Below are 13,591 nucleotides of genomic sequence, written 5' to 3'. Positions count from 1 at the left end.
CTTGTATTCGCCTATCTTTAAACGTTAATATCTCATTAAATATTGCGTCAACTGAAAAATGGTACAAAACTATTTTGTTCCCCTTGATCCAATCTACGTCCCCATTGTGTTTCGATCCGTTTTTTTTAGACACCCTGTATATCTAATTACTATTTATAGCAATTGGTATAATATTTATTTGTATTTAACAGCAAGAAATTAAGGGTCAATATTAATATACCGATGAAGACGGAATTAAAGGTTGAACAAGAGACTACGCACAAACATATAGAAGAAGATAGGAAACTTTTAATTCAGGCAGCAATTGTTAGAATTATGAAAATGCGGAAAGTATTGAAGCATCAACAGTTGGTAGCAGAAGTATTGAATCAATTAAGCTCTAGATTCAAACCGAGAGTACATGTCATTAAGGTGAGTTTTTTTGTTAAGCAAAGATTTTATTTTCCATGTTATACACATATAGGGTGAACAAAAGTCCCAGACCGATGAAATATTTCGAAAATAAAGCATTTTTGAGAAAAATGGTTCAGATAAAAGTTGTAGGGTTTAAAAAGATCTATTTACTGATCACATCTGTTTGACCTTGGATGGCATCGCCAAGGTCAGGTCAAAGACATCGTTTTTTTTTAATGGGACACCCTATTTTTGATTCCAGAATCTAATACCTGATCAAGAGCTTTTTAAAACACTACTAAAGTTCATTTTCATTAAGTACTGTAAATTTTATAACTCGAAAAGTACTCAATGAAAATGAACTTTATTTAGTGTTTTGAAAAGCTCTGGACATCAGCTAGATTCTGAAATTACTCTACTTTTCTCTATATACATATATATGTGTACACACACGCACCTCCCCCTCCCACATACTGTTTAATAAACATACATATTTTTAAAAATTTTGTAAAATTTTAACGTGATATTACTAATTTAAGCAAATATAAGAATAATAATAAGAACGCAATCGTAATACCAATGTGTGTTTCTAACGATATTCTTCTTGCAGAAATGTATAGATATTTTAATTGAAAAAGAATATTTAGAGCGCACAGAAGGTCAAAAGGACACTTATAGCTATTTGGCATGATCAGGAGAACGATGCAGCAACAAACACAAAATAAAAACAACGTATACACTTACTTCATTCACTCACATTGATATATATGTATCAGACTATTTATTTAAGGTCTCGAGTGTAATTCCCTATTTTTATTCTGTACATGAATACCTTTGTACCATATTGTCATTCTGATCGCATTTAGAATTTGGCTTTTTATATATCTTTTAAAAGATATATGGATATAACATAAAAAAAAATGTTAATAAAATTATTTCGTAATTATATTAGCCAATGCTAGGTGTATTACTGTCTGTGCTGTTTTTCAAAATGAGGCATGTTGCTCCATTATAGTATTACAAATATCATTTAAGACCCTAGATATTTTACAGTGAATTATATAAAAGTATTTAAAAAAAATATATATATTTTTTTTATTGCATTATTAATATTACTAATACTTTCTGTGAAATACATCTTGTGAAAATATTAAGTGTTGTAAATGTGTGGAGGAAATAAAGGATGTATTATGTCCACTATTATATGTATAAAAAAAGATAATTATAAAAAAATTGTAATTGGTTATACAAAAGAAATCAGTTTCACACAGAATAAGCTATACTATACATATAATAAAAGAATGTACAAAATTTTTGCGAGCACATAGATAGTAATGCATTTTAGCAAAAGTTCAACTCTTACAATAGACATAAGTCAGAAAATTTTATAATATTATATGTAAAATTCTATCATAATAATATCAATTTAAATGTCTGCGCGATAGTATAATTGTATGAATTCTACGTGTCCTAGATAGAATATTTAAAATTATGAAAAAATAAATTTGCTAATGATTTCTTTTTGAAAATATATTAACACCAATTTGCACGATTAGCACGATTGCTTAAAAAATGAATATTTTATAAAATTAAATTTAAGAGTGTATATGTGTGTGTATGTGTGCGCGCGTGTACGTGCATATATATATATATAATTTATTCTGTACACACAGAATCTTGCAGATAACATCCTCAATTATCTTTTGATCGAAGCAGGATTGGAAGATTAACATGCCGATTAACTTAATGTTGATTAATTAATCGAATGTTTCTATAGGTTTGTATAATTTTTATTGCGCTGAAAAGATTTGAGAGAAATGCTTGATGTGGTACAATATGGAAACAGTAAGAATATTTACGGTGTGTAATAGAATTTACAGAAGAAAAAATATATACATAAAGGAGTAATAAACGTAAGTTACAAGTGGTGCTTCTGTGAATCTTAACTTTAGTGCTCTCAATATGCGGTCAGCAAGAGTTATAGATCCTGTAATTATAAGCGTTCATAATGGTTACGATCATCTCGATATTGAGTTTTAAAACTCAATGTGTATAGAAATAAACGAGAGAGAGAGAGAGAGAGTGTGCGTGAGTGAGAGCAACGTTTAGAATTTTTAAGTATACGTATCATGATCCTAGGTACTCGGATATTATGACATTTTTCATAGCATATTATCAATGATAAAAATCTGAAGAGCGAGTAGAATAAACTGAGAATTACTTATTGTAATTAAATTTAATCAAATATTGTATCAACATATACATATACTTGCCCACAGGGTGAGTAGCAATGTCTATATATTTAGCTATACAGAAAAACATTAACTTAGTGTATTTTATTAAAGTGTAACTGTGAATTTCTTTTTCAAATTATAAAAACATTAACGTAATGTTATTTGAGCTATAGGTTGTGCAGAGGGATACTGACTACATCATACGGTCTTTATCCATATACATGTGATATTTGCTATTATTTAATATTTCTATGTAAAAGAAGCAATTTCAACGAATTGTTTGTGAAAATAAGTTTGTTTGCTTTTTGTAAATTTAGACCTTTATTATAATATATGCAATATTTAGATCGAAGATTTACAATCCTTTATTCACAGAAGGAATACTAACATTTATTTGTATCGCTCAGTGAAATATACTATTGATAATTTTCATGAGCTATATATTTTTTTAAATTCGCACAACTCATTGCATGACGTCTTTGGATGCGTCACGATTATAATAAGAGCAAATAATATTGGATATTTATATTCCGTGTTGGTACGTGGCAAAATCTGATGCTTTAAATTTTTGTATATTCAGAGTTTGTTATTGTCAGTTATTATTTCCTGCACTAAACACAAAAGTAACAAATAAATTGACGAGACATTTGAAATTGTCAAAAGTATAAAACGATTTTACAACTTATTGAAAAAAAAACATTAAAAAATCCGATGTTAACTTCACACCCAATGTTACGACCGGATAGTTTTGAATAACTCATTTTCTAGACAATATGCATAAAAATGAGACATAAGACGTGTAGACATCTGTGGCTTCGAAGTTTGACCAATCAGAAGAATTTTACGAATTCATCAATGAAAGGGTGCGATCCACTTAACGCTACAAATGCTTCGAAGTTTTTGATTAACCAATCAGAAGAAAGAATTTTACTGATCAATGAAAGAATGCTTTGAAGCATTCGTATTCGTAACATCAAGTGGACCGAAGAATGCTTCAAAGCACTTGTAGCACGTTGACTGTACGTATCCTAAATTGTCAAATTCACAAAACTGAAAGATTATAAAATCGCTACTATGTTGAATTTAAGTCCAGCATGGTAAAATAAGCAAGTATATTAAGAAATTATAAGAAAAGATTTTAACGAAAGTATATTTATATATACAATTAACATGGATGTACGAAGTACAATTACAGCCAAAGTAAAATAATTTGCATATATGACTGCATCTTCTTAGAAATTTTCTATTAAATTATTCAAAAGAGATATATAGTTCTGTAAAATGTAAAAAATCTAAAAGCATTTTTATATTATAAGTAAATAAAAATACTAAATAATAAAAACTATCTTAGGTATTTTATGTACTAACATGGACATTTGTTGCAAGCTACTATTTTGTATGGGGTAGTAATGAGTCAAGCATATCTGTCGCATCTATTGATGAATCTGGTTGGAACACAGATGAAATTTTTGCAAATGAACTTACACATTAAGAAACAACAGAATGAGAAAGGATGAAGGCATTCGATACTACAGTTTCTTACAGTTGGATACTATTTTACATTTGTATAACAACTTTATTCATTTCCCATCTCTAATCATGAGTTAGCAAGAACAGAGAGTAATTTTATACTCAATTAAAGATTCTTGCACGAAATCTAATACATAAATAAATATATCTTTGTAGTCCTCAATCATAAAATATACAATATACTACATATCATCTGTTTTTATATGGAATTTTTATTCAGAGACTATAGACTGTGTGTGTGTGTGTGTGTTGTGTGGTGTGTGTGTGCGTGTGCGCGCGTGCGTGTGTGTGCGCGCGCGCGCATGCATGCACGTATACATACGAAACTAATGATTTTATTAACAATTTGTTTACATACTTATGTACATGCATATTATATATATATATATATATTATATATATATAATTCTATTATTAATATTTGTTACTAATTAAGGTATCGCTTTCATGTACAGAATTTTTTTCATTCTCGCTATTTTTTTGATTATTTTGAAGCTGTGCTTGCCACATTGCATGATAAGTGGTACTACGTGAAATCAGTTCTTCATGTTTGCCTCTTTCAATGATTTCACCATCTTTTAAAACAAGAATTTCATCCGCATGAATTATTGTGGATAATCTATGAGCTACAATGATAGTAGTTCGTCCAGCGCATACACTGTTTAATGCTGCTTGAATATTACGCTCCGCCTGCGTATCCAAAGCGCTTGTAGCTTCATCGAGCAATACTATTTTTGGCGCCTTTAATATTGTGCGTGCAATTGCGACACGTTGTTTCTCACCACCGCTTAACCGAAGACCTCTTTCGCCAACCTAAAAAAAAAACAGTCACTTAAGAAAATAAGCAAACATACAATATTAAAAGAATTAATACAAGCAATTTTATTTTATGTATTTTATTGAACTGTAAACATAGATTCGTTTTTTTATATAGTCGCATATCTATAAACTTATTTACACTTGAAATATCGAAGTTTGTGAGATAAGAAAAGGCAAAAAAAGATTTAACAAAATTTAAAAATTACTAAAAAAGATGAAATTCAGACAAGTCAATAGTTTTAACAAACCTGCGTTTCATAACCGTTTGGAAATGTGAGGATTCTCTCATGGATATCTGCATATTTTGCAGCAGCAATTATATCTGCTTCTGGAGCATCGATACGACCATATTGAATATTATATCTTATAGTATTATTAAATAAAACTGTGTCTTGTGGTACAACGCCTATAAATTGTGAAAATAAATTATGATATTCATCAAAAGTTTAACTTAATAGATAAATAATGATAAAAAATGCTCGATGTAAAATTACCTATGTTACTTCTGAGAGACTCCTGTTTAACAGTCTTCACATTTTGATCATCAATTAAAATCGCGCCTTGTTCTACGTCATAAAAGCGAAATAGTAATCGTATTATGGTACTCTTTCCAGCACCAGATGGACCAACTAGCGCCACTGTTTTTCCTGGAGGTACAATAAAGCTGACATTTCTAAGCACGAGTTTCTCAGAAGTATAACCAAACGATACATTCGAGAATTCCACTTGTCCACGCTTGACATCCAATAATTCGGCCCCTGGTGCATCTATTATCTCTTGCTCTTCCCGAAGTAATTCAAACATATTTTCCATATCGACGAAATTTTTTTGAATGGCTCTTTTGACAGAAAGAATTATTCAAATAAATAAAGAGATAAAATTGTTTAAGATGATAAAACATGGTCATTTGATAACACATATATAAATTACAATTCTCTGCAATGCATGCATTACCAGGTATGTAAATATGAAACTGGAATTTACCAATAAATGGCCATAGCTGTTAATGTAGTTGCCGTCAGACCGCGTCATTGACGCCATTTCTTTGTTTTGATATTTGACAAAGATTTTCAACTCACAACAATACAAGTTTCATACAACAGTATAATTTGTAATAGCGTTGAACATGTCGAATTTTGTGCCTGAAAACTACGATTTGCGGACAGCATTGATTTTCTGTTACCATTTGAAGAAAACTGCTGCAGAATCGCATCGAATGCTTGTCGAAGCATACGGCGAGCATGCTCTTGGTAAATCACAGTGCTTTGAGTGGTTTAAAAAATTCAAAAGTGGCGATTTTGACATGAGAAACGAAGAACGTGGAAAACCACCGAAAAAGTTTGAAGGCAGCGAATTGCAAGCATTGTTGGATGAGGATGACGCTCAAATTCAACAACAACTCGCGGATCAATTGAATGTGACACGAGAAGCCATCTCCATACGTTTAAAATCCATGGGAAAGATCCAGAAGATAGGAAAATGGGTTCCACATGAACTGAATGAAAGACAGCAAGAAAACAGAAAAACCACTTGCGAAATGCTGCTCGCCAGGTACAAAAGAAAGTCATTTCTTCATCGAATTGTGACTGGCGATGAAAAGTGGATATATTTTGAGAATCCTAAGCGTAAAAGATCATGGGTAACTCCAGGCGAACCATCGACATCGACTACAAGGCCAAATCGCTATGGAAGACAATGCTCTGTGTTTGGTGGGATCAGAAAGATGTGATCTATTATGAGCTGCTAAAACCTGGCAAAACCGTTAATACTGAACGCTACCGACAACAAATGATCAATTTGAATCAAGCTTTGCGTGAAAAACGACCGGAATATCAAAAAAGGCAACACAAAGTGACTTTGCTTCATGATAATGCACCATCACACACAGCAAAACTGGTCAAGGAAACGATTGAGGCGTTTGGTTGGAAAATACTTTCGCATGCGGCTTACTCACGATACTTGGCTCCGTCCGATTACTACTTATTTGCATCGATGGGACACGCACTTGCTCAGCAGCGCTTCACTTCTTACGAAGATGTACGAAAATGACTAGATGACTGGTTTGGCTCAAAAGAGCAACAATTTTTTTGGCGTGGCATCCACAAATTGTCAGACAGGGAAAAATGTATAGTTAGCGATGGGCAATACTTCGAATAAAATATTTTTTATCATTTTCATGCAATAAACGTCTATTTTCTATAAAAAAATTCCGATTTCATATTTACATACCTGGTATATAAATACATCCATTTTTTAAATATATACCTGTAATATGTACCAAACCAATTTAGCGGTACATAAAGTTGTACTATGTAACTAGCGAACAGAACATAGTCGCCAATTGTTAAACCTTGATGGGAGACAACCTGCAAGAAAATCAAATTATCATTATAAATATCTCATTACTACACAAATCCTTACGTTTACATAAAAGGAGCATGGCAGTGTCTCACACCATGTCTTAGCGCCGAAACACTACCGTGTCTCCAGATAATTGTAATTTTTATGCAAGTACTAGCCATATGCAAACATAATAGCGATCCAAATAATAATCCACCACTGACAATTATATTTTGCAAAGTATTTAAGATATTCAGCGTAATCATTGATTTCCATTCTTGTACTTGGAAATCTAAAATTGCCTTTCTATAGTTTTCCACTTCGTATACTTCGGCACCGTAATACTTTACTGTTTCAAAGTTCAGTAAACTATCAACGCTACGTGCTTTCTGTGCGTTATCGGCCAAATTCATACGTCTTTGGAATTTTGTACGCCATTCCGTAACCACAATTGTGACAGCTAAATTAACAGATAAGATATTAATAATTTGAATTAGTACTTCGTGATCTGCTGATTGTGACAGTGATTATATTTACACGGCACCCTTAATCAGATTTAATAATATCCGTAGTTATGAAACTGGCCAATCATAGTCATTCCATTCTTCATAGGAATAGCTGTGATTGATTAGTTTCATAACTACAGATGTTATTAAATCTAATTAAGTATAGTTTTGTTGCAAGTGTGGACACAGCTTAATTAGCACAAGATTTTTAATCTCAATGAGTATTGCTATTATTGTGTATCAGTATCTATTATTATTGTTGTTGTTATTAATATTATTATTATTACTATTATGCTTACCGATATAGAGAACCATAGTTACAAAAACGATGAGACCAAACCATTTATTAAATGCACTGATGAAAAACAAAACGGCTACAATAATATCAATAATAGTTGGTAGAATTGAAAAAAGAATATAATTGAGCAAATTATTGATTGAGTCTGTGCCACGATCCATAATTCTTAATACTTCACCAGTTTTTCTTCCAAGATGCCAGCGCAAGCTCAATCCATGTAAATGCCTAAAGAGAATATATTATATTTAAAATTATAAATACATTATAATCATAAATTTTAATTATAATTATAAATATGTTATATTTTATTTGTTACAGCATTTATAGTTATTAATTATAAATATAAATTTTATTCTATCTACAGGGTGTCTCAAAAAAACGGATCGAAACACAATGGGGACGTAGATTGGATCAAGGGGAACAAAACAGTTTTGTACCATTTTGCAGTTGACGCAATATTTAACGAGATATTAACGTTTAAAGATAGGCGAATACAAGCGTCCGACCAGCCTACTGCTCAAGCGCTATCCTTCTCCCCCCCATGCGCGCCGTTCTGAGTGGCTCGCTTGCCAGGCCATCCCCGCACCTCGCGGCCTGCCCGCGCCGCCCGGCCGGCGCATCATGCGACCATGGGGATGGTAGGCCGTCCTGCCGACAGCAGTACATGAGCAGTAGGCTGGTCGGACGTTTGTATTCGCCTATCTTTAAACGTTAATATCTCGTTAAATATTGCGTCAACTGAAAAATGGTACAAAACTGTTTTGTTCCCCTTGATCCAATCTACGTCCCCATTGTGTTTCGATCCGTTTTTTTGAGACACCCTGTATAATCAGAATAATTGGGGAGTAATGCGTTTTTGTAATATCGTTACCGTTAGATATTGCCTTTTAGTAAAGATTGTTACTTTTTCTGTTTGTGATGGTAACGGTAACATCGTTACATTTTTACAATAATTGTAACGAATTCAACTATTATTTTTATCGTTACTTTAATTTATCTTTATATCGCTATTATCTTTGTATCTATTCAACAGATTACATTATTTTTTGATGGATAGGAATTTCATTTAAATATAAACTTAAAATTGAGATGTATTTTATACCCTATATCTTAGACTGCATTGTATCACTGCTAATATGATCACTGAAAATCTGTAATATATGCATGTGTAACATGAATGATAAATTACCTCTGTTGAACTAGCATCCTCTCTCACAAAAAAATCAAAATGGTACCTTTGTCAGAATTAAATGTTTTTTGTGTGTTAATTGTGTTCTGGCCCTAATTTTTGTACTTAAATAATTTAGCAGAAAATTATGATTGAAAATGGGGATCCTAACTAACGATCCTAACACCAACATCAAGTTAACACCTCCTCAAATAGTTTAGCAAAAAATCATAAGAAATTAATAAATTAAAGTTTAAAAATAACTAAATTAAGTTAAAAGTTATTAATTTGTAACTTATTAACTAGTTAGTACCCAATCTTGACAAAAAGTAACGGTAACGCGTTATTTTTACAAAACAATTCTCAATCCTGTGTTTAATATGTATTATAAAAAAGTAATGTAATCGCTGTCTTGTTTCCAACACAATTTTAATGCTTAAGAAACAAACTTTAATTTCAATTCACCTGAATAATTCTACCTCTACTTCACGAGTAGTATATTGTTGAATACGAATCCAGAGAAAGGACCTTAAATTGTTCAACACACCCATACCTCCAGTACCACCACCTTGTAGAAATTTAAATGTTACATATATCAATACTATATCCCACCTGTAAGAAATTGTAATTATAGAAATAACATTTTTATAAATTAGTAAGAGTGCATAATGAAAAGCTCAGTTATGTACCTAAATTTCACAGGAATAATTGTAACACTGTCTACAATTTTTTTATTATAAATTGGTACATAAAGATTTATCAAACGTCCAGATAGCAGCAACATAAAGCAAAATATTACTCTTAATTGAAGTAAACAATCTAACTTTGGCCATAAAAACGGTGCTAAAATTTTAATTTTGTACCACAAATTTGTCCATGTGGAAGTATTATCTGATCTCTAAAAAGATTGTTGTATGAATACTCTTAATCGTATACTATAACATAGTTACTTGTATTGCTTACTCTTTGTTGATAATATCGTGATCGTATAACAGTGTCATCATTAAGCACACGATAATCAGAATCAAAATTGTTGGCAATGCCAGGAGCTCGTAAACCAAGAGCAAAAATCAACAAGTTACTAACATATCGTAAAATAAATAGAGCCATTTCGATTTGATCTGTTAAGCTGAAAAAAAAAAATCAAAATTAGATAAATTAATTCTGGAATAAATGCAATTTTTTTAAAGATATATTGTCCTTTTTGTAATTTTTTTTTCATTTAATATTGACTTACGAATTCAAGCGGAACCACCATTCAAGCTTTCCAATATTAATCAAAACAAGATTTTCAGTGACAAATGCTAATGTCCAAAAACCTAGTAGCACTAATCCATGACCATGCGGTGGCACACTTGGCAACAATTTATGTCTTTCAACTTTCAGTATATAAATTGAATATGGATAAACAATTGCTGTCAATATTGTTGTTAATATCTACAAAAAATGTTAACATTTATGCTACTATAAATTAATTCAAATTGCCAATGTGAGCCACAGTGCTTATTAATATACAAATAATAATTACCAAATATTAGTTTGCAGTAGCAATACAAACTGCTATTGCAAGCATATTGTATTTGATAATTATTATTTATATTTTAGCACCAAAAATTGCTACAGTTTGCATTGGCAATTTGAGTTGATTTGTGATTTATTTGTTGAGCCAAGTAAATGTATTTTTGTTATATATAATTTATGCTACTAATAAGCTATAAAATAAATTTATTGTTTGTTTTCTTACTCTTTTGAGTAAAAGCACAAATATATAAAAAATCTTTGGGAATTAAAACTTTTCAAATAAATATCATTATTTTATAATGGGTAAAGTTAGAAAAATAAAAAGTTTAAGTTATCTTATACACAATAAATAAAAACTATAACTTCAAACATATATACCAAAGGCTCATATTATATATATGTATAATTCTCACCATATATCCGTAGACCTTTCCATCATCCAAGACTGTAGCTTGTAAAGTTATTCTAATTATACTTAAAATAGGAACAAGATACAATACAAACTTTTGTAATTTATATAGTTTGCTTCTTGGTAATGTATTCTCATCAGTTTCGGTTCCATACTTGCGATAAATCCAAAGTTGAATCGATCCAAATATAATTAAATATAAAAAAATTATACTAGTACAGATAGTATCCATGAAACATTTAGACATGCCATGGTCTATCCAGATATCATTAAAAGTAATGTTTGGTGGACAATATCTCATTATAGTCATATTGCTAGACATCTGTGTCATTATCAGTCTTTAATATTGTTGCATCACTCAATATCTTTTCTGATTGTTTAGTTTATCATACACAATCACAAAAATAGATAAAAAATATATCAATCGATGCGGTTTTTCATGAATCTGGCAGAAATAAGTGTTGCTCTGCTCCAACAATCGAGATATTAATCGTTAAAGTTAATGACTATTCATGTTAGGAAATCAGTCACAGCCACATAACACTAATCCCTTCAGTGTTACCAAGTGATCGTGAATATTAAAAAAGAGAATGGATTGATTAGATACTCGGATTGATTAGATACTCGTAAGCTGCTTTCTATTTACGCCGATTCTTAGATAATTCTCTTTGTGACGTCGTAACTCAGATGAATGCGCGTTCCTTCTGCATTTCGACAAGTAAAATTCAACTGAGTTTTTACCTACAATCTGCACAAGGAAACTGTATGTTTTAACTCGTAAACTCACTGTAAAAGTAAGGTTATGAACCTGTGTTACCTATCGGTCTATTTGGGCTGCGGTCCACTTAGCGCTTCAAACGCTACAGAGTATTTGTAGCACTAACATGACTGGTCCATTTGACGCTTCGGAACGCTCCCAGCAACCCTGATAATGGGTGCGTTCAGCAGAACGTTTGTTTTGCAACTGTTGTAAGTTTCCTTCGCGCTAATTGGATCATACTTTTAGATCTAGAAGAATGGTCCTATCTCAGCAGACAATCATAAAACGGTTATAAAACTGTTGAGTCTGCTGAACGCAGCCTATGTCATCGTTTTCACTCCCACTTCGCTCCAACTACCTCACCTCGGGAGGTGGGTTGGCTGGAGCGTTCACGTAGCAATTGGTCTGTTCGACTTGCTTACACTTTTTACACTCACCATCTTCGTTTTCTCTCTTTTCAGCGCCAAATATATATCTATCTCATTTTAAGTGTAAAACGTGTAAAAAAGTGTAAGCAAGTCGAACAAAGCTATTTGTAGCATTCGGGACAGTAATGGACCAATCGGAGCGTAGCGTTTGGAGCGTAGTGTTCAGAGCATTTGAAAGAAGCAAGTGAACCGCAGTCCTAGTAATAGGTTTGTTTTCTGTTCCTGCACTGGTTGCACTAGTTCAAAAAGTGTATACTAAAGCGTTTTCTGTACCTAAAATGGCGTCAGCGACAGTGGCTGCGTTCAACAGACTCAATAGTTTTGCAACCGTTTTATGATTGTCTGCTGAGATAGGACCATTCTTCTAGATCTAAAAGTAGCGCGAAGGAAACTTCCAACAGTTGCAAAACAAACGTTCTGCTGAACGCAGCCAATAGCTGCGTTCAGCAGACTCAACAGTTTTGCAACCGTTTTATGATTGTCTGCTAAGATAGGACCATTCTTCTAGATCTAAAAGTATGATCCAATCAGCGCGAAGGAAACTTCCAACAGTTGCAAAACAAACGTTCTGCTGAACGCAGCCAATGTTTCTTGTTCCAGTACAACAGAACTTAGTGCACGAGTTCATCGAATTGGCTACACTAGGTCTTGAGGCAGTGTAAGCAGTGCAATCACCGGTGTGCACTAGTTCAGCTACAGAAAACAGATCTCGCGTAAATGACGCATAGCAAATGGTGGCAAGTTCGAGAGTCCACGAGTAATAAAACGGTAAGTATATGGAAATAAAAACTTTTCTCGATCTAAAAGACTAATGCGGGATCTACAATAGAAGTCGTAGAGTCTTGAGTCGTAGAAAATTAATCAATCACAGTCGAATATGAAAAGAATAATCGACGGTGATTGGTCAATTTTCAACGATTTAAGACCCTACGACCGCTACGACTTCTATTGTAGACCTCGCATTATATTTACATTTCAATACATTAAAAATGCATACATACAAATAAAAACCGTCACAATTAGCTAAAAATCGTAACTATTGAGCATCAAATTTGTAAGGTTAGAAAATGTCATGTTAATGTGTAATAATTATACCACAACTAATTTTATAAGCAACGATTTCCACTTATTTGTAATAGAAGTTGAAATATATCTTTTATAGTATATACACATATATTATATATA

The 13,591-nt window shown here is 32.1% G+C and overlaps 2 protein-coding genes across 3 annotated transcripts in view; one reads left to right on the top strand and one right to left on the bottom strand.

Annotated features, from left to right (window-relative positions):
- The window catches only part of Cul1 (cullin 1), an 11,855-nt gene extending 10,608 nt beyond the window's left edge, over positions 1-1,247 (top strand). The window contains 2 exon segments of the mRNA XM_018454001.1: positions 192-411; positions 1,004-1,247. Of these exon segments, the coding sequence (XP_018309503.1) occupies positions 192-411; positions 1,004-1,084 (301 nt within the window). The 3' untranslated portion in view covers positions 1,085-1,247.
- A 3,309-nt stretch (positions 1,248-4,556) lies between these two features.
- On the bottom strand, positions 4,557-12,136 carry Hmt-1 (ABC transporter ATP-binding protein/permease Hmt-1). Of its 2 annotated transcripts, none has more exons than XM_018453988.1 (12): positions 12,036-12,136; positions 11,223-11,979; positions 10,526-10,725; positions 10,252-10,417; positions 9,978-10,186; positions 9,754-9,900; positions 8,122-8,345; positions 7,496-7,776; positions 7,242-7,342; positions 5,471-5,814; positions 5,225-5,382; positions 4,557-4,970 (listed from the first exon to the last, which is right to left on the bottom strand). In XM_018453988.1, the coding sequence occupies exons 2-12, from the start codon at positions 11,547-11,549 to the stop codon at positions 4,572-4,574; spliced, it is 2,556 nt and encodes an 851-aa protein (XP_018309490.1). In that variant the 5' UTR covers positions 11,550-11,979; positions 12,036-12,136; the 3' UTR covers positions 4,557-4,571. The 2 variants fall into 2 exon arrangements, with proteins under 2 accessions (XP_018309490.1, XP_018309483.1); XM_018453981.1 differs by having other exon boundaries at positions 11,223-11,966.
- Positions 12,137-13,591: the final 1,455 nt, after the last annotated feature.

Source organism: Mycetomoellerius zeteki, unplaced genomic scaffold (assembly GCF_001594055.1).
Source record: "Mycetomoellerius zeteki isolate Tzet28-1 unplaced genomic scaffold, Tzet1.0 scaffold111, whole genome shotgun sequence".
In the NCBI taxonomy this organism is placed as follows: domain Eukaryota; kingdom Metazoa; phylum Arthropoda; class Insecta; order Hymenoptera; family Formicidae; genus Mycetomoellerius; species Mycetomoellerius zeteki.
The sequence above is the reverse complement of the archived record's forward strand: the minus strand, read 5'-3'. Positions and strand labels throughout refer to the sequence as shown.